The 22,326-nt window shown below is 38.4% G+C and overlaps 1 protein-coding gene and 1 long non-coding RNA gene across 9 annotated transcripts in view; one reads left to right on the top strand and one right to left on the bottom strand.

The window, feature by feature from the left end:
* The window catches only part of ADGRG6 (adhesion G protein-coupled receptor G6), a 111,022-nt gene extending 104,951 nt beyond the window's left edge, over nucleotides 1-6,071 (top strand). For 7 of the 8 annotated variants that reach the window (XM_068677239.1, XM_068677235.1, XM_068677240.1 and 4 more), the window contains one exon: nucleotides 2,981-6,071. In XM_068677239.1, the coding sequence (XP_068533340.1) occupies nucleotides 2,981-3,159 (179 nt within the window). In that variant the 3' untranslated portion in view covers nucleotides 3,160-6,071. Of the gene's footprint in view, nucleotides 1-576; nucleotides 624-2,980 lie in introns of all 8 variants that reach the window. The other variant, XM_068677241.1, reaches the window with a different exon arrangement.
* The window catches only part of LOC137854167 (uncharacterized), a 52,079-nt gene that overhangs the window by 3,633 nt on the left and 26,120 nt on the right, over nucleotides 1-22,326 (bottom strand). Inside the window, exons 3-4 of the long non-coding RNA XR_011094994.1 lie at nucleotides 19,989-20,145; nucleotides 17,661-18,231 (exon numbers count right to left, since the gene is read on the bottom strand). This is a non-coding gene — a long non-coding RNA (uncharacterized lncRNA). The remainder of the gene's footprint in view (nucleotides 1-17,660; nucleotides 18,232-19,988; nucleotides 20,146-22,326) is intronic.

The following is a 22,326-nucleotide window of genomic DNA, read 5'->3' as shown; positions in this document are numbered from 1 at the left end:
GATGTTTTAATCAGTCTGATGACTGAAGCAACTTCATGCTGGAGCTTTTGCAAAGCAGTTTTGAAGCAAAACAAGGAAGCAGTTCCAGATAAGAAGAATTAAGTTAAAAGAAGCTTACAGTTAGGAACATGTTCATTTGCTTTCTTCAAAAGTGGTGAGCTTAATCTCATGCACAAATTATTTCCTAAAGGGGATTATAGTTGGTAATATAATCATGGCTTGTAATATGATCGTTTAGTGGACATTAAGGGAATACCAGCTTTCTCGCTTTCTCAATATTTGTTTAATTTTATTACATTCTACTCTGAACTCTTAAAATAATCATTTTATTGTGATACTCCAAAGGAATTTTTACTATAGGTAGGCTTTTAAATACTGACATATCTTCTCACAGTTTTGCAGTAATAGAAAAAAAAAGGTACATGGTTCTCATTTTTAATACAGCTAAACCTCTGAGTTTGATGTCTTAGCTAATATACAGGTAAAGAGTATAATAGCTACATGTCTTGGCAGCTCTTGTTAATATGGTTACAATGTGCTCCCTGGAATTGACACAGGCATTCATGTGTTTGTTAGATAATGTCTTCTAAGGCCCCTTCCTCATCAGTGGTGGAGCATTACAGGTAAAGTGAGAATTGCTTTTGTCAAATGCATGGTTCGAACAGGGTGGAGGGATACCATTTGCATGATGTCCTAATTGGCACAAAGGACTTTGCTAATCAGAAATGCTGCTTGTTTCTCACTATTGCATCTTGCGTCATTGATGCTGAATCAAAGGGTAAGCGTGCTTCAAACTCTGGGTGTCTGCACTCTGCATGGGGCATGAAGCGTTTGGAAAATGCCATTTTAGAAAACAGACCATGTCCTAACATTAATGCCTGTGTACTGTAGTCAGGGAAAGGTGGCTAAGCACTGAAGAATATATAAATCATATGTTAAACAATATAGCATAGTCCTAGAAAAAAATAATAAAAAGAATAATTAAACAAGCTATTGGAGGAATTATAGACTAAAATATTTCTGGTCTATGGCCATTATAGAATTCAGAATGACTAGAAGCCATTGTTTTTTCATATCCAGTCACCCGAAATGAATGTAAATGACAAACTATAGGTGTCTGAAAGCTGTGCTGCAAACAGATATTTGAATTTGGAAAACACCTGTTAGGAAACTTGTGGTGAACAAAAGAAACCACTTCAGCATCTTGTTGCACTGCTGTCTATGTAACTTATGCAAACTTGTTGTAGATAGTACTTAAATACCATATATAATATTTCAATGGATTAGAAGTTTTGATTAGTTCTGCACAAAATTTGGTGATACAACTCCTGTGTACTTCAGTGAGACAGGACTTTAACCCTGTACTTTGATTTGAAGCCCATTCAGATTAAAAAAAAAAAAAAAAATGTTTTCAAAGTATTTACATAATTCCCATGCAAGCAAATTTCATGAGGATGTAGCAAGTGTTTAACAATGTAGTGATGTCTTGTGGGAAAAAAAAAAAAAATGCTTATTTGCAAGGAATTTTCCCTAACCTTTCCCTAAAGACTAAGAAATAACTTTGCATCTTTTTAATAAGATATTCAATATGTAGAAACACTTCAAAATAAAATACTATTGGCTAGTAAATACATGCATTTGAAAGGCATACAGAACCCAGAATTTTGCTATGGGACATGGAGTTATTTATTTCCTGCAATTCATGGACATTCTTGCGTGCTTTGAAAAAATCATTCTGATATGCCTGAACATGCCTGATTCTTTTTTCACAAGTGAAAATGTTTTGATTTCTTTCTCTGCAATCCATTTCTCCTTCATGCAACACATTTTATTGTAAGTCTCTTTTATGGCTTTATATCATGACTTCTGCAAGGGTGGGTTACTTTTCTGATTATTATTTATTAATAATTTATTTCTACAAGAAACAAGTTTTGTATGAGATCATATTTTAAATCATATGTTATTTTTAAACAATCTTTTACAAAGGAATTTTTGAGGGTGATTTTACTAAGCTGTAGTAAACAGCCATCAAAAATGACACGTTGCTGCACAGGATCCTCCATCTTACTATCAGCTTGTGATGATCCAAGCCTTGCCTGGGTCAAGAGTTAACTCCAGCTGTACTCACTACAGTGGAAGAGATAAGAAAGCTCATTAAGACAATGTTCTTGACAAAATAAGATATAGGCTCTCTGCTTCTCATTGCTCACTACATGAGCTCTACCTACTGACCGTTCTCTGAACAGCAATTCTGTTAGCCTCTGAAGCAGACTTTTCCAGATGTACTGGGAAATGCCTTACTCCTTTCTCTTAAATCCAGCCTTGGCACACAGCACATGAATTATAAAAGAATGCTTTTGTGCTTTTTTTTTTTTTTCTGCATCTTTTTATCCAACAATCAGAGTTGTTCAGTCTGTACTCTCTTATGGTAAAGACAAAATTATGCTATGCAGGTGCAAAGTTTAGGCCAATTTGGGTTCTGGTTATCTGATTTAAAATGCAGGTCATATGCTACATTCCATGACTATTCCTGTGCTTATAACTTCTGAAATGATTAAATCCATTCACTGTCATTTTCCACTACTTTATTATGTGATGCTATTTACCAGGTGTTATGGAGGTCACCTCCTTTACAGTTTTTTGTCAGATTCAAAGCATCAATACTAAATTAATATATTAAAGAACAGAAGTCAACAGCACTTTAGGCAAAGCAACATTGGGGTAATTTTGAGAGAGAACTGAGAGGCCTGCCCACAAAACCAGGTATTGGAAAAGAATTTAGACAAAGCAATGCCAAACAAACAAAACCAAAACAAACCAAAACAAAACAAAAAAAGTTGCTTGCTGACTTTCAGGGCAGTAATTTCATTCAGCAGTAGTGACAGTTGAAGGCATACCTATGTGGGAGTGACACACTTCTTAAACTATGAGTTTGTCTAAGAAGCCCTAACTTCATCTTGTTGCTTTTTCCTCTTCCTAGAGAATATTTTTATTGACAAACCATCTTCAAAATTTGCCCAAGAGGATGGAGAACAGACATCCATCATCCCAGTCCATCAAGTTATCGACAAGGTCAAGGGATACTGCAATCCTCACTCTGACAACTTCTATAAAAATATCATCATGTCTGACACATTTAGTCATAGCACAAAGTTTTAGCTGGACTTCTGAATTTTTTGAACTAAATGAAGCCAAAAATCTGTCTGGAATTGAGAATACTGGATGTTTTGCAATGTGACCTGCCTAGTATTTTTTCTCAGTTTATAATGTTATCCCATTAACAGCTTCCTTTTGTGGAACAATATTTCTACCTTTTTACTGTTGTAGAAAAAGACAATTTTCCACCAATATACAGAGCTGTTTTAAAATATATGCCAGCCAACATGATACCTGGACAGCTAATTGTAATCCTGTGTAAATATTTTTTTAAGGCAGAAGAAGAGCCACAAGTATAACTCTAAATTATATAGTCTGAACAGAAGCAAGTCTTGACTCCTGGAGAAAATAGCAAACGTCATGCAGCACAGACAAGGCCTTACCAAACAGTTTACTGGTGTTCTATTTCTTTTGAAGAATATGGATTTTCCCTATAATACCTGTTAGATTCTTGCTTCTTGACTGTCCAATGCCGCCTGTTTTTTGGTGGTGGTGGTGGTGGTGGTTTGTTTTTGTAAATGAATAAAGCCCTAACACCAGTGTTAAATGGTTTTTTTAAACCATTTTTGACTGAATAGACCTAATCGTGCAAATCTTGCTTACCAAAACTGTATGTGCTGTAAATTTAGGCTATTTTGTAACAAAGTACATAGAAACGTTTTTATTACCTAGACTTAGAAGGACCTGCAGGTTGCTAGTAACTCTTTTGCAAATTTTAAGCCTGTTGATATGTATGGAGACATACAGTGTTGGGTATCATTTGCACTGGTGCAGAACAAGTACATAGGTAAATCCAAAGTTTACACAAAGTTACGTTTCAAAGTTTATTGAACAGTATGTATGAAAAGAGGCATCTCCCATTGCAACACTTGTTTTAGAATGTCTGCACCAGTGCGTGCAGTCATGTTTAATGTTATTTTTTGCTAAACAAACAAAAGACATTCAACTATATATAGATATATAGATATATACCTAGATCTCTCTCCCCACATACTTTTATAATAATGCACACAATCAATATTACAGAGGAAATACTGTCTACTACAGACAATCTAAGAACGATGAATGGTGCTAAAACTCAAATACAAGATTAATATTTTGTAAGCCCACATATTCATTCATCAGTTTCTGTATTTCAGATATGGTGTATGTATAGACACCTCCAACGTTAGCATAACCCGGACTACGTTTACCAATAATAAATAAATAACATCTTTCTGGGCACATAACATTATCAGTATCAGTTTCCTTCTTCTGCCCCCCATTGGTTGACTTGACTGAGGTTGTTGGAGGCACATAGTTTAAACAGTGTTCAGGCAACATGAAGGAATTTCACATAGCTATACTGTGTGCATCCCTACACTGAGTTCTGTGTGTACATACAACAGACAAGAGCATACAATGCTTACTTGTTTTAAGCTCTATAAATCTGTGATATGTTAGCTTGTGACCATGTCTGCCAAAAGTACGTGAAGATCCTTGCCAGCTCTTATAAAAACTTTTACTGCACATGTCTATGAAAGCATGGGCCAAAACATCAATGGTGTTATCAAATAATGTTTTCAGAGGAGAATGTCTCCTAAAGGATTTTTTTTTTTTTGAAAGAAAAAGACTTTTTTTTTACCAAGTACTTTTAGCCAAATATTTAATTAGCTATATTCAGAAGGTGATCAGAAAGTTATGCTGTGAGATTTTCAGTTGCCAAGCAGGTGGATGCTCAATGATTAGGGATGTGGATTTGTGCCTCTCTCTGCTCTTTGCACACACTTTTGTGTGCAGAGATCATTTAATGCTGTGACCGCACAAATGGAGTATATTCCCTGGCTGCAAACACCTCACAGGAGGAGTATTTCCTAACTGTATTCTGTCCAGAAACACTGTTGTTTTTACATGTACCTTAATGAAACCTCACTCTCCTAACTGCAAGTACTTACATGGTGGTATGAATGAAAGTCAACCTTTTTCACTTAAAATGTAATTATTAATAGTGATGAATGTTGTCTGATATCTTTACAGAGGGAAATAATGTAGGGAGAGATTATGTACAAGCATTTATTGGATTTATATATCATTCCACTTGCTTAACTACTGTAGATAATAGTGTTGACATAGCAGCTTACTGTGAGATTTCTACCTGATTAAGGTGTTCAGAAGTGAAGAGAAGGAAAACCAAACATTCCTGAAAAAATGAGGAATAATAAAACATAATAGATTAGTAAAATATAAATAAGTAAATAAATAAAAACACAGTATCCTGACTGAAGCAGAGCTGTAACCTGTCAGTTTAATGTACAGCTACCTGTATTGTTGCTGAATTAAGATTTTTCTCTTTTTTTTTTACTACCATGTAGTAATCTTAAACTGTCTGTGTCAGTTAAATGCTCTTGAATACTCTCAGTTGTACAATGTAAAGCTTCTACTTTGTAGTTGACATGCTGTAACCTCTCTTGTATATACTTATTTATTTATGAGGTTAAATATGTCAAATATATTTAGCTCTATAATGATTGTTCTTGTTACTTTAAAGGTAAGCTTCTGTTTCATCATAAAAGAAGAGGGAATTCTTTTTTTTTCTTTTTCCAAACACCTTGTGAAACAATTTACTGTAGTTCTGTATGAGGAAACATGTCAACTTAATTTGTAATACTAGTCAGTGGAATATAGTGTAACTGTTTTGAAGAGGGACTAAAATGGAAAGAAACATTTTCAAGTAAACTTTCTTGATGTTAGTGTTCCAAACAATTAAAGTCTTTTAATAGTGAATCGTTGTTTTTTCTTTTTCTTTTTCTTTTTTAGTGTTTAATGGCAAAAATTACTCTGTGGAATTCTGGAAAATAATCTTCTGTTTATTAAGTATGTGAGGCAGGTACATGCCTAGCCAAAATGTTGGAAATAAATGTGCAAGACTAACTTCATTTTATCAGAGGAATTCATTTCGCAGAATATACTTTTCCTTTTTGTGATTAAATTGATGCGAGAGCCAGTGAATAATCAGAAAGTTATGCAAGTTAATTTATTTATGGTGAAAGTTATGTCATAGCAAGAAAGGAAAATCAAGGCAACAGACAATATGCTGGGTTAATATTTTAGAAGTAATACAAATTAATAATTGAAAACTCAGGAGTTATTTCTATTCATATGTTTCTTTCCAGCTGAATTTAGTCCTTCATTATCAATAACTGATTTAACTTGTAATCATACTTTGACTGATCACTGTTATAATATTGTAGTCAGCCAATCAATTAAATATTCACACCAATATATAAACATTAAATGTAACACACTAATGGCCTACTTTTGAATGTTTACCCTTGAAGAACATGGAAACCTGCTGAAATGTGTCAGATCTGCTCCCCTGTTCTTAAGGCTCATCTAAGAAAATGCATAATATATGAAGATTGGGCAGTAATATTTATAGAAAGCAATGAAAACAAAACACATACTGTCAATGAGGATGCTGGTCGTGCCTGTGGGCAATATGTCCTCGTGTGTGTGGACAGTGAACACTGCTCTTGGGCTTTGTGCCTTGAACGGTGTAGGAGGACCCTCTGAGCCCAGGCTTTTTCAAGTGGGATCTTGGCAGATGCCAAACCTGTAAGGAGTGATTTGCAGCATTTGGGGGTGGATTTCTTTTTCTCCTCATTTCATCACTTTTTAAATATCAAGAACAATTTTATTTTAATCTTCTACCATTAACAGCTTCCTAATGTAACCCATTGAGTTACATAAAATGCCACTTCGTTTTGTTCTTTTTGAAAGGCTGATCTATAATCAGACACATCTATGTAACTACAAGGATATCTACCAAGTTACAGGGCATCAGTCTGTCATTCTTGGAGTGGTTTCAAAGATTTTTTTATATGTTTAGTGTATATAGAGATATCTAACCAATATGGTTCAGCAAATCAGGCAAAAGGCTTAGAAGTTAAGGTCAGGCAAACCAGTCTGTGGAACAGCCATTTCATTCCCAGTGCTACAGATACTGCTATGCTAAAGAAACTTTCCCCTTTGTCCTCCTTTTAGTTGGTCTTTGGCTACTTGATCCATGTAATTTGGAGTGTTCCTGGCTTCATCTTCACACTCCCATCCTCAGGACAATTATTTCCTGCAGTGCTGGGAAAGGGAAAGGGAAAGGGAAAGGGAAAGGGAAAGGGAAAGGGAAAGGGAAAGGGAAAGGGAAAGGGAAAGGGAAAGGGAAAGGGAAAGGGAAAGGGAAAGGGAAAGGGAAGAGATGTTGTCAAGGCCTGCTCTACATTTTTTTACACTTTCCATGTGATTTCTTGTCCATTCTCTAGGATGTGCAGCCTGACCAGTGATGGAGGCAGGCCACTGGAGTAGGCAGAACATACTACAATGGCTATATGTGCACCTATCAATGAAAACTAATATTTTTTTTACTCCCCAGATTTAAGCTGAAGATCTACCATGGTTCTTCAAGGTATCAGCTCCAGTATTTCCATGTTTGGAGGGTGACCCAACAATAATATCTCTGAAATTCAGGAAGATACTTATGCCACCCATAATGAGAAATCATCTTGACAAGCTTCAAGCACCATACCAGGAATAATTAAATAAATCTCTCAGAGGCTTTTTCTAGAAAGGTAGCTCTTCCTCAGATACATCTGCTTGCTCAAATCCACTGCTGCCATTAATCTCAGATTTGGTAATCAAGAGATTCGCTTTGTGGTGATGTCCATATGGGCTGTATAACCAGCACCACCTAACGGCACTTTTAATGATACGGATTTCATGAGGAGAGATGGATGACCTACCCTACAAAATAAATGCCAGCTCAAATCTTCAGCACAGAGCAGCCAGCCAAGGACTCGGGCTGCTCTATAAGTCTGGGCACTTTGCACCTAGTCTATGCTAGTAAGAGTTCTCAAAAAACATAGTTTTAGACACAAAATCGTTCTGAAAAATCCCAATTGTGTTCCGTATGTGAAGTGTAGGAAAAAGAGTGAGTGCTGATAACTCTGTTCAGATGTTTCCTTCCACTGTCAGGTCTTTTCCCTTTTAGGAGCCCACAGAAACAGGGGAAGAAGAGGGCAATGGCAGGGCAGTGAATCGTGCTCTGCACTGTGGGCAGAGGGCTCTTGTTGTCCTTGTTGTGTCTTTTTGTCCTCTGTATTTCAGCTGCAATGTAATATAACATTTAGGCAATGTTGTAACATTTTCAAAATTCCAGTCGTTTTCCTTTCCACTTGCCTGGCACAATCGCTTGTGATTTTCCAGCAGAGGGCAGTAGCATATTAATAGACATAAAGCTGTTAAAATCAAGTGAAAAATGCAAGATTCTTCCATATGTAAGCACCAGCACAGAGATAAGTAGGAGAGTTCATATCAGGTTTGTCTATTATTTAGTAATCTGTTACATCAGCGGATAGAGCAAACACTCTGCAACTCGGGGAAGTGAGGGGAGAAAGCTGTCTGCCTGCATTTGGGCATATTTACTGGAAAGAGTCATACAGAATGTCTCTGTATTTTCTCTTGCTGGTTGCTACATTTTCTCCTTTTTTGCTCTGAGAAGATGTAATGGAATTAGCAAATATTGCACTTCTGTCAGCTGAGCAAACAGTCAGCTCTCCATTTCAGACTTGCACGTTAGCTTGTTCCAGCACTGGGCAAGTGATTTGATCTGCTGGGCTGGCATCCTGTGACTCAGAAATTCAGTGTATGTATAATTGTCTAGGGAGGAAAAAAAAACAGCAGAGCTCTGTTGATGGTGGCATACATACCCATACCTCCCTCCCACATTTTCCCCTCAACAACATCAGGACAGAGCTGCACCCAGCTGGTCCCTCTGCTCCACGTATTTTTTCCCTGTGTCACATGTGAGCAGCTCAGCTCAAGTGAGTGCAGCTATATCGCTGCCCCCAGAACTGCTCTCTCCTGGGGCAGGATTGACCAGAAAGCTGCTTCACTGGCAAATGGCACCATGTTGAAATTAAAATGTCTCATCAGCAATTCTGGCAAGAACTTCAAGGGAAAAAATATGAAACAGTTTGAATCACCCCATCCATGCTTGTCCCAGGAGACTCTCTGGTCTGGCACATCCCTCTCCCCACACATGCACCAGCTCTTCTCTCACCCAGATAAGAGAAGGGGGCTGGTCTCAGGGAGGTACAGCAGGACAAGTACATGCCCAGTTATAGCCTCTCCTAATTTTCAGAGAAGCACCATAGGGATGGCAGCCTTGATTGCTGGAAGAAGGAATGGTGGCATTGGAAATCCAGGAACAACGAAGACTTGTAAAGAGAGGGCCATAAGATTAGTATGATGGATGTTATGACACCATCACTGCTCCAAAACATGTTTTATCTGTGTTGCACACATTCAGAGTCACCAACTAAAGGATCTCTCATGGGACTTTTGTGCAAATTTGCAGCACCTTAGTATAGGATGGACACAGGTTGCGCTCTCCAGGGAGGGCAGCTCAGGGCTGATGCAGCTCCAGCAGCCTAGCTGGACTTTGACCCATGTATGGCTTCTTCGCTGTTGGTGCAACCTAGAGATGGTGGTAAATGTGAGGCAAGAATTGAAGCAGTCAGGCCAACACCTCTTGCAAGCTGATGGGATGTATGGAGCCAGAACTAAAATAGGATTTAGGCAGGCTAGACCTCAAAATAGTGATCCAAACCAGACCCCCCACCCTGCTCTGGTTAGGTGGCAGCTCTTGATGAAGAAGAGGAACTTACACTAATTTTAGCTACATTACACTAAAGAGGGGATGGGGTCAAGGCTGCCAGTTCCCAGTAGGTGACTCTAAGGACTACCTTCTGGAGGAACTTCACTGCATTTTCAAATAAAAGGTGAGTCTGTGAAAGCCCCATACCATGTACCTCAGGGTTTTTGCACCAACCAGCCTCAGATAAAGGCATGGTGAAATGAGTCTTTGTTGTGGTGCTTCTGAGGTGGCTGAGCAGAAGGGAGAGAATATCTGAATACATACTTCTTTGCAGAAAAGATCAACTCAAAAAAGATTAACACAGGCAGAAGAAACCTGTCCCTGTGAGTATGACTGTTGGATACTGTTGCTGGGTAACGGATAACTTTAACTCATCCCATTCTTTTATTCTTGTTTATTTTTAATGCCTCCTATGGGTCTTTCTCACTTAGCTTGTTGTTTTCACTCAGACTGATGTACTATGGTTCAGCAAATAAGCAATCCTGTGACTATTTTATCCTACCAAGTAATGTATATAATGTTTTCTACATTCAAGCAAAGAGATCCTCTGATTACGATCAGGCTGGGCATTGACAAGAGAACAAAAAGGTCCTAGTAAAGGACCAGAGGACTTCCAGGACAGAGGGGACCCTCCATCACTGGAAGGGTCTCAGAACAGGCTGAACATGGGCTTTCTAAACCCACTCATGTGGATGCCATCAGCAGCTCAGACAGCAGTATCAGGTAACACAGTCTCCTGCTCTGTGATCCTCTTTAATTTCATGTAACTATTTTTACTAACACACTAAACAGCATGAGGAGGAAGGTGTTCCTACAACAAATTAATATCAGTGCCCTATCTCCACAGCTTATCTTCTTCTCCTTCCTAATCTCTCAGCTGCTAGCCCTTTGCCCACAACTGCCTTATCCACAGCATAGCTTCACCCTCCCAAGCCAGAACCCTACACTCAGCATCTTGCATGCCACCACTGATCACCCCAGCCAACAGCCTCCTCTCACAGAGGCAACAGCCCCCATCATTTAACTTATCTAAGCCTCTGCTGTTGATTTAATGCAGAGATGGGATATAAAGCCCCTCCTAGGTCTGGAGGAGTCAGTCACAGGTGCCATTACCACCATCACCTTTCAGTCCTGGTAGACTGCAAGCATCTGTGTTAGACATGCATATTGCAGGGCTGATTTTGGTATTGATAAGTTTGCCTAAAAGTGGGGAAGAGAATTAAATGACTTCCTGAGAACACTTCTGGTTCCATTTTCATTTTTCACTATTATTCTACTCAGATTAACACACTTTTAAGAGTGTTACCATCTCTAGTAGTCTCGTCAGGGCTGTGTATGCTGGACACCAGGGCTTGTGACCGGCACCTTTAAGTACTAGGTCAAAACTGTGCTGGAGGTTCATGTATTTGTTTTGCTCCTTAGCTTTTGTTCTAAGTTCATGCAGTTGTGTGAGCTGCTACTGTGAGTATGCTGGCCTGCTCCTTTACTGAATCTGCCAGCAAAAAGTGGCAGGCCCTTTATCTCCCACCTAAAGGAAATCCATCCATTACTGAGGATGCTGCAAAAGACATTTCAGTGCTTTCTTTCAGTGAGGCTGAAAAAAGAAAGTGAGAAAGAAGCTTCAGGGATAAAGTTAATGTGAAGAAGTTTGACTCAGAGTGTTGACATTTACCAGGGATGGTTAGGATTAGCTCTGGTAATGCTTGGGAGTGCAGTCACAGAGGTTTCTGTGGTGCTCCCAGTTTGAGCAGCCGTTTCAGCAGGTAGGAGTCAGTGGGATAGGAAGGATTTTTAGTAACAATGAGTATTGGTACCACATGTGAATAAGGAATATCCCAACACACATACACACAGGTCTGAAAAACAAGCCACGTGTTACTTTTCTTTTTTCAAACCGCACAGACAATCCAGTGTAAAAGCAAAGCACTAGCTAATATTGTCCTGACATCCAGGATGCTGAAACTAACAGATAGTTTTCCAGGATATTTGCAATTAAACAGATCAACTCAGTTCCACATTTAGGCATTGAATTAAATGGCTCAGTTTTTGTTATTTTTCATACCACAGGAAAAAAGTTCTGCCTTTGGCAGACAGTTCTTCCTCCTTAGATCTCAATCTCTGCCTAACAGAGTTTCCATGTGCACAAACCTTAAATTGTCTTGGTGCATACAAATCACAAAGTTTTGGCTGCCTGATGATAGGAGCTGCGGTGACTTATTCCCGTAAAGGAGACATTTTGGTGTGTATAGAGCAGTCCTATGATTGTGATTGGCATATGGCTACGTTCAGCCAGCTTGTTTCTCCCATGGCTGGCACAACGCCAACAGAAGCATTTTAATATTGAGGTGGTTGTGGAAAAACAGCAGATGCAATAGCTGAGGAACAAAATAAAATAAAATAAAATAAAAAATATTGCTTTATGAAGTGTTTTGGCTCATTTACCCAATCTAAATAATTACTGATGACTAAGTGCCTGAGTTCAGAAAACAAAGGTTTGGTTTGTCTTGCACAATTTCTCTTCTCCAGTTTGGGCAAATCTTTCAGAAATAATTTTCTTTATATCAGCTAAAATGACTAGTCTGCTTTAGCTCTTTTGCCACACACTTGTGATTTATTTATTAAACCACACTGTTTGGAAGGAGGATGAGGAGCATCAGCCTCACTCAGGCTGAATGCAGCCCTCTTTCTTTCTCTCTCCAGATTAAGCCTGAATAATCTCCCAGTATCACTGTTTTCTAACATGGATGTCCTTTCAGTGCAGCAGTAGTTCTCCAGGTTTTGCTCACATATTGAAGCAAAAATGCACAAGATAACCTCCATGGGTTTTTGTCTTTCTATTTTATCACAGAATCACAGAATTTCTAGGTTGGACGAGACCTCAAGATCATCGAGTCCAACCTCTGACCTAACACTAACAGTCCCCACCAAACCATATCCCTAAGCTCTACATCTAAACGTCTTTTGAAGACTTCCAGGGATAGTGACTCCACCACTTCCCTGGGCAGCCTGTTCCAATGTCTAACAACCCTTTCGGTAAAGAAGTTCTTCCTAAGGTCCAACCTAAAATTCCCCTGGCGCAACTTAAGCCCATTCCCCCTTGTCCTGTCACCAGGCACGTGGGAGAACAGACCAACCACACCTTGCTACAGCCTCCTTTAAGGGACCTGTAGAGAGTGATAAGGTCACCCCTAGGCCTCCTTTTCTCCAGGCTGAAAGGTTGTCACTTAGCTGTACCAATCAGGTTGTCACTTAGCTATACAGGAATGGCTTTTAAATTCAGGTAGTTATGATGTGTCATATTCTCTCTGTTGAGGTAGCAGAAGTTTAAAGCCACAGGGCTGATACATGACCATATGCGATCTCTTTGGCTGGCCTCTCACACCCGCAGAGCTTGGCAGCTTTTCTCCAACACTCAGCTTGCTCTTTCTATAAATCATGGACTAAAAAAAAAAAAAAAAAAAAAAAAAACAAGCTATTGCCATTCAGAAAGTTAGCCCAATCTTCCTGAGTCATCAAGACTGCCAAGGTGAACTTTCTTCTTCCACTTCTTTTTCACTCTGACATGTTTTACCTTACACTTGCCACAAGTTCAGAGTTGAGCTAGCTGTGTCCCTGCTCAGCCAATGGATGCTGAATTGTCAGAATAGAATTATGTGTCCACACCTGAATGCACTGATTTATTGAGTGTGATGTGTTACTAATGGCTTTTTGTTTTGCCTATGAAGCAGGGTGTAACCAGCCATATAAAAATGATAAACTGCTGCTTGTCTTTGTGAGGATTTTGGTTTTAAGAATAAATTATTTCAGAGAGGTTGAATGAGGCAATTCTATTCATAGCCTTTATAGCTCAATGATTTCTATATGTAAACAAAATGATTTTCTTAAAAAGAAGTAGTAACATCAACTTACAAGACCATTGGATAATGCTTAGTGTTTAAAATATCTGTATTTTTTAGTAGTGTAAACTGTGACATAAAAAAAAAAATGAAAAAAAAAATAAATGAAAAAAAGAAAATAAAGAAAAGGAATTCTCTTTCACAGTGGATTTTTGGTATTTTTTCAGTAGAAGGAATGCTGCTTACAGGCTTATGGACTTTTAGATAGAAAGAGATTTCAAAATCCTGAGCAAGTAAAAGGGAGTCCCAGCTGGTCAGTCACTGCATCAGAGTGAATCAACAGCCCATCTCACACTTCCCTGTCTGGGAGGACAAAAAAATATTTGCAAACACACTTACTGAAACGTAAATTTACTGTCTCCACTTGTCCTGATAAATCTATCAATTGCAAGAAAGTGTCAGAAAGTTTAAACTAAAAGTAAATTTATAGTTCAGACTCAGGAATGAGTCAAAGCTAAAAATTGAGACAAAGGGTAGACCTAAATTGTTTCACCAGTCTTCTGCAGTCATGAAGCTCTGGAGTAAAAGCCACCCCAAGTCTGTCCCATGAGACTGTCCCTCAGATGGGTGGCGGGTGACTCCTGGATCATTACGCACCAGGTGAATGGACCTCTGGGTCACTCTACTAGAATAGCACCAGACTTATAACAAGACATCCTGGCTTGAGTGTGGTTCTGGTGAGAGAATGTTTGTTTCCAGCTCAGCACAGAGCTTTGCACCTGGCCTGACCCTTGAGGAAGGGGCCTGCTGAAGTACCCATCTGAGCTGCTCTTTTTCCAAAAAGCAAGGGATGAGAATGGAGTCGAACCCTCAGCCCAATATGTGGATGCTGTGTGTCCTTCCTGAGGATCTGGGAGCGTTCCTGCATTCTGTGCCAAGACCAAGACGAGCCCATCATGAGAGACAGGCACCAAAGCACTGATAGGGCAACAGAGCACTAACAGATCCCTAGTCCTGTGAAACCAAAACACTCCACTCAGTGGGAGTCTTTCCACAGGATGAGAAGCATTTCCCCCACCAGGAAGCTGCACTACAGAGCAAGACTCCATCTCACCTTTCTTTCTCATTCCTGGCCCTTTTCATCTTGCAGTCACTATGCTGTCAAAAACAGAACTCCCTCCTGACATTAAACTTTCAAAGCTCAGTTTCTGCGAGTTCCTGAATGTAAGCTTGTCCTCAAACTCCTGGTGATTACTCTGGTGGGTAGTCCAGCACTTGGAGCACACCAAAGCTCAGAGGTAGGCACATGGGAAGAAAGAAGATAGTGCTTTCAAAGCACCCAGCTGGCAGTGTAAGAGCCTCATAGTTACTCTGTGACCCTCAGCAGGTTTTTTTTGTTTGTTTGTTTTTTGTTTTGTTTTGTTTTGTTTTTTGCTATCTGTATTCCTTCATCTGTAATTTAGAAATGAATCTTGATAACGGGGTGCTATTCTTAGCAGGTGGCAAGGTGGCAGGTGCAGCCGTGGGCACACAACCACGTGTGGGAAGTCACAGATAGATGTGATACACAGTGACACAATCCCACTGTGCAGCCCTGGGGGCTCAAACAAGCGGGGTGCACTCAGGGATGGGGGGGTGATTAAAAACAAGCTAAATTGGGACCACAGTGGTGAGCAATTACAGAAATCCTGTCTAGAAATCTAGAGGAATAAACAGTGCTAAGCAGCCATGGAGCAAGTTGTGATAAGCCACATGGATACCTTTACCACCAACCATACTGCTGTTTGTAACTCTAGCTGTGTTGGTGCTCTTTGTTGTCCTGTAATCATAGCAGCACCAGAAATAAAAAAGCAGAGGTTTTATCTTTCTTTGAGCTGTTTCCTTCCTGTGGAAAGTGCTGCTGTACATTTGGCTTTATACACGGCTGCATGGTAGCCAAATTCAACTTCTGTATGGACCACTTCTTTAAAAAACACAGTAGAAAGAAAGCAGTAGAAAAGCAAATGTCATTGAGATTCACCAGTGACACTTAAGAACCACAGGGTCGTGAACAAAGGTATTTGTTTACAAAAGAAAATGTTGGAAAGGCTACATATATTGAAATGTGAAATGTTTACAGATATATATCATTAATTCTTTGACATCTTTTTCCATTTAAAAACAAAAAACAATAAATATGAAAAAAAAAAAAAAAACCTGCAGACACTGCCAAATGTTTTGGGTTTTATGCATTTATGTTTTCAATGAGAAAAACAATACTGGAAACAGTGGTCAAAATCAAATCTTATTTTTTTTCAGAAATCATATTTCAGCCCCACATTGGTTTCAAGCCTGTGTTTTAGTGCATTCCATTCTATGCCTGAACAGTGCTACCTGGCTGCAGGAAGACCTGAGGACACTTATTTTTCCCATTCCACATAACTTATAGGATATTTCCTGCTTAATACAGGGAAAATCCCCTGAAATAAGAATACCCAGCAAAAGATCTAATAACTCAAGTCACCAGTATAACTCCCTTCTTAACTCATCCAGTGCAGCAGTCCGATAACTGAGGACAATATAGGACATTGAGGTCACAGTGTATGACTAAACTGAAAATACTTTCACTGTCTTTTGAGTGAGCAAGTAAGGTTGCTAGTCAATCTGAGAGCTGTCTCTACCTTATACCACCTCCTCAGGCAGCTTCATGAATGAGCTTATCTAGTTTGCATGGTTTCAGATGTCTCCATGCATGCATGGACTTTATTTCACATACTTTCTACCAAATAGCTGAGTTACACATTGCACATGCAGATTTTAACTCCCATCACTCCTGCAAAACATCTGCCTGCATCCAGTTTCCCCATAGGGCTAGGGTGCTGGTGGGATCACCTGGCTGCCATGGTAGCACAGTACCAAGACACTCTTCAAACTTTCCACCCCCCAAATACACTTTGAATTGCAGAACATTCTTTAAGGCACTTCTCTTTGGTTCTGGGGGAGCAAGTCAATCCCCTGGCTGCTATCTGCTGTTGAATAACTGTTGGGCTTTGCAAAATTGCAACCTTCTCAAGAAAAAAAAAAAAAAGTCTCTAACAAGCAGGCATTCCCTATAGGCTGAGCCAGCAGTAAAACCATAGCTCAGTGGCATCAGCAGATCATCGTTAAAGGTAAGCCATAAAAGTAAGAGAAGATTTTGATAGACTTTGTGCTGCTTTGTATCTGGCTGGTGGACAGAATTAATTCTCTTGTGTGATCAGGCCAGAATACTCTACAAATTATAAATTCATCAAAAAAGTACTTTTGAAATGAATAAGAAATTCGTAATTAATTTCAGTGTGGCCCTGCATTTCAATACCTTTCTTTCTACTTATTCAGATGAAATAGGTTTCAGCTATTTTGTTGAGAGATTTTGGAGAGAAGTATTTCTAAATTCTAGATTTAAAAAAATCTGGGCATCTTTTTACAAGATGCAATCAATCAATTTCTGAAAACAAGTGAGATGTAATTATGTACTACATCCACTACATCTGCTACCATCAAACTTTCTCATTTTTATGTTAAATCTTTCTAACTTTAGGTAATTTTCACTTTCTTTTGGTACTTACTTGAAAGATACACAAAAACACATTGATATCATATCAATCCCCCATCAAATTCCCAAAATAGACTGGAAAAAAAAAGAAAAAAGAAAAAAAAAAACCCACAAAATTAAATAATAATGCCATTAGGTTCTCTCATACTTGTGTTCTGTTTCTTTGAACAATTAGATGTACTTACGTCTCAATCACTTATCTAGAAAAATGAGGATAGGAAATGAATACTTTACATTTTAAAAACAATGCAGACTAGAAAACAAACCTCAGATCTGACATAGTCACATCAGTAGGATTATAATCTATGATGAATCACAGTTTTAATCACAGTTAATAATCACAGTTTTTAAGCATATATTTTCTCATTGTCATTCACTTCAATTTCTTCCTCTCTGCGAAACCTACCTTGGTTTTGGATATGTCATTCCTCTCACTTCTGTGGGTCACTTGGAAGGGCGGGGTGGGGGAAAAACGACACTGGGCACTGTCCTGGGAAAGCTGCAGTGCATTTGGTGTCCATTTGTATGGGCCTGTTAGTCCATAAATTATTTTATTTTTTGCTTATTTATTCTGAAACATGATTTTTTCTGGTAGTATTTTATAGCCAGAAATAATGTAATTGTTTAACTGTCTCTTGGTGCATAGTTGCCAAAGCAGCAGAGCAGTATTAAGTGAAAGGCCAATTTTACATTACCCTTAATCCCTTTAAAACTGAGTGCTTCAATTTGTAATTTCCTACACCATACTACTGGTGTTTATTTTTGTTTAAATTTTGTGCTGAAAATATCCTATTTCACTTATTACAGTAATACAATACAATAATAATTTCTACATAGGTTTAAAAATTCCAATTGTAATGTAATTTTTAAGAGTCCAATGCTGTTTTATGGTCTGGCTCACTATATCTTTTTTTTTTTTTCCTTTCTCTTCTTTTTTTCCTTTTAGAAGAAGCAAATTCCAGTTGTGAGTTCATGAGCTGTAATAGAAAGGAAATAGATATCAAATCTTTGTTCTGGGCTCAATAAACTACAAGTGCAATCTACAGCTTATGAAGGGGAATTCTTTCCATAGTGTTTTTTTTCTACTTTGCCAGACAGAAACAATTTTCTGATTTATTATTCTTCCCTTTCCAGAGATTCTGTTTCAGCAATAGACCAGGCTACACACACTGCCACACAAGGATCGCAAAACACTTTCAAACCTTGAGGTTATGATTTACATAAGATAATGTCTTTCAAACATGTGCAGCACATTCCAGTGTAGAACTGATTACAGAGTCTAGGGGAAGAGCAAGAAGGAGCAATTAAAATTAAGAAACAGGAAAAAATATGACCCTCAGTTGATGGCTTTGCCTGGCCAAGAGGGCAGAGCACAGTAAACAATCAAAAAAAAAAAAAAGGGGGGGGGGGGAATTTTAGGGAAAAAAAAATAATATTCTCTATGATACCACCTTTTCATCTCTTTTTATCCCTACACTGTACATGGGCAACAGCAGAGGGAAAGGGAGAGATACTCCATCTCTTGAGGACAGTGCTGAGCCAGGACCCTGTCCCCATATCCAGATGGCTTTTGAAGGTCTCCAAGGTGGGAGACTCCCCAGCCTCCCTGGGTGACTTTTGCCAGTGCTCAGCCTACTGCACAGTAAAGTGCTTCCTGATGTTTGGTGAGAATCTCCTCTATTAGCAAACAGAATTAAAATATGCTCTTTTAATGTCTTTCCTTTAAAAGAAACATTTTAGTATTTACATATACTTATATTCATGAGTCCTATTACCTTTGCAACATCATGCTACTGTCCTCTGCTTTTTTTGATTGCATGGTGAGAATAACACAATCTGTATATTGTGTAAGTAAATTCTGTCAATATTACAATATTAATGGTTCAAACATATTTAGATAAAATTGGTCATCACAGAGAGTGTAGGAGAGCAGAAAACATTTAAGGCATGCTCATGAAGTCTGCAGCTCTTCTCCATTTTTCATTCAAAATTCTTAATCACAACAAATGCCAGATGGGTTCAGACTTAAGGTCCATTCAGCTTAGTATTTTGGCTGCCCAGTGGATGCCATCTGCAGATGCTTGGGGAAAGAGTACAAAAAACAAGCTACTTCTGAATTTGCTGCTGGAAACTTATTTTGATCCCACTTACTGAGTCTATAATTTTTCCCCTCTGTTGAGTACTTTACATTACAATTCATCTATCATCTTATTCCCCTGTTGCCCAATACTGTGATAATCACATTCCAGCTTCTTACTGTCATCTTTACCACTGAGTGTCCCAAATCATCTTTAAACTTCATCAACTTTCTATTTTCCTCATATTTAACAGCAAAACCTGCTGTTATCTCAGGGGGCATCATGAGTAAACTTGCTCCATTGTCAAAAGTTTTTATTTTTTAACTTTTAGGAGTTACTTAGCCAAAAGGGCCTTCATTTTTTGGTGATTTTTTGAGTGTTTTTAGTTTTTTTAAGACTTATGAATGGTTTTGCTGAAAACTTGTGGAAAGTCCATATATACTACATGTGTCTAGATATGTTACTTACAAAGAACTCTAACAGATTTGTGGGCCATGATTTCCTTTGATTATATCCATATTGCATGTCAATTCCAATTATCCATTATCTGTTTATCTTACTCTTTATTATTATTATTTTAAACTGATTTCCCAGCATGAAAAATTAGACCATGGGTCAACATTTTCCAAGATCACTCTTTCAGTGATTGATGTTACCTTTATCAGTTTTCATTCCTTTGATATTGCTGATGGTTTGAGCTATGCATTATTACCGCAGGGTTAGCAGTTTTCTCTATTAGATTCTTCAGAGGTCACAGCACCAGCATAATCTAGTCCTGGTGATCTCTAAAGTTTTCCCAGCTTCTCCATAATTCTGAAATATAAATACCGGTGAAAAATTATGTTACAGTTTACACAGCAGCCTGAACTTTTTTCCCAATGTGTTTTTGTTTCTGTTTTTGTTTTGTTTTCTATTTTAAAAAGTCTTTCTTGTGGTTTATGTGCAAGGCAGTATGTTGTCTTGCCAGCAAAAGGAAAATGCATTGTACCTTCTTTTAGGATCCTCCCTTTCTTTAGTCTGTGCTTTAATACACAGATGAGTGGATGTCATCAAAATGACAACAAATGGTGCAGAGGGACAGTTCAATTCTGTATTCCTCACTCTGTCTGTCCAGCCTTCTTTCAGTGGCTAACACCTCAGTGTAGGAATAGTTTAATGTCCTTCTCTACTCAATTGAATGCTTTCTGTTTGGGCTGTGAACTACATGGGACAGTGCCAGTCATTTAACACTACACCTAAAAATATATATAGATCTATATATAATCTATACAGTTCAGCCACAGCATGAACTGTAACATCAATAAATTCTGTGTCTGTCAAGTTCTGAAACTGGCCCTGTCCTGTCTTATTCTGAAGCTAATGGGGTACTGACAGAATTGTATTCCCTAACAGCTAATTGGAAATATCTATATTTATGCATAATTTAAACATTCTCTGTGGGGTATGTATCTGAGGGAACAAGACGTACAGGATGACAACACTTGAGGAGCAGGTGAAAAAAAAAAAAAAAAAAAAAAAAAAAGCACTCAATTTTAATGAGAAAGGATAATGGAGCTTTCTGCTGGAGCAGAGCACCACATTCCGATGCAATAAAATTCAGCTTCTTAATAGTTAATCTGGATTCCCACTTTCCATGGTAACGACTCCTAAAAATCAAGAGGAAGTTTAATAAGCTCATAGATATGGATTTAAGCAAGGCTAGATGAGTCATTAGAAACTATCATAAGAGAACCCTTCTGCAGTGATAGCTCTGTGAATTAGACAGACTAACAAGATCTTTCTGTCCTTGAGTTCCACCTCTTAGCTAAGATTTTCCATAGTTTACTAAGAGTGCTAATTCACAACTATCCCCCACCTACACTCCCTTCTTTTGCAAATCTAATATTGGCTATGTGAGGAGAAGAATAGATATAAGGGGTTTTCCTGAGTCTTTGGCCTCATTCAGATTCCTCAAAGGAATGAACAGCAGTCTGTAGCTTGACTATAGATGCTAACTACACATAGTTTCAAACAACATAGGGGAGATAATTCTATACTTTTCTCAGCTTTGTGTGTGTGTGTGTGCATGTGCTCTCCTCAATTTCCATGTAATTCGTAATCCAAAATTATCCAATTTTATTTTTAATTGTCCTGCAAACTCTCTTGCTTAGGGAGAAGAAATAATTCATGGCTGGTACATTCCTTGGTGTCTTTGCCAATCAAAACATGCATCTTACCATTTACTGGCAACATGGTTATCATGATTCAAGCCACTTGACTCCTTTGTTAGATCTCTCTGGCATGGAAAGGAAAATTCACACCAGTGAAGAAGAAAACCATCGAGTCATTAAATGTTTATTTGAATATTTAAATCTTTGGCTGCAAAGAAGTGTCTAGGGAGAGTTCCGTATTAAACAAGGGGGCTTACTGAAACCATGCCTATAGACAACACTCTTTCAATTTGCTGACACATTTGCTGAACACCTCTCTGTCAAATAAAGATGGAACTCTATGTTATGAAAGATACTTAAATATAAACAAATACTTTCTAACTTGGGATTGCAAGGTGATGCTGGTGGAACAGTAGAATGAATTGCCAATCATATCACTTGTGGTGATGAGGAAATTATTTACCTCTTAGTCATACAAACTTTAGGTAACAAACTTGAAATCAAATACAATAATCCAAAACTTGACTAGAAGTAGACTGTGACCTGTCATGCCTCACACGTTGATTATTCTTATACTCAGAATACTCATTCTTTTGGAGCTGTTTTACTTTGCGCTGAAACTAGCTCATTTTCAGGGAAGTCATGTTTGTAGAATGGGTTCAGTGACTGAAAGACGCTTAGCCACAGTGTTAGCAGTGCTACAACAGATACTAAGAACTCTATCTGTCACAGGTTCTGCCTGGTAACATAGTCCCTCGGTGTCCCTCTTCCTTGAGTATTCTATGAGCCAAAGCAATATCCTTTATATGCCATCTTATGTCACTGTCTCCTGCCATGAAGCAGA

This window comes from Anas acuta, chromosome 3 (assembly GCF_963932015.1).
Source record: "Anas acuta chromosome 3, bAnaAcu1.1, whole genome shotgun sequence".
NCBI lineage: Eukaryota > Metazoa > Chordata > Aves > Anseriformes > Anatidae > Anas > Anas acuta.
The sequence above is the reverse complement of the archived record's forward strand: the minus strand, read 5'-3'. Positions and strand labels throughout refer to the sequence as shown.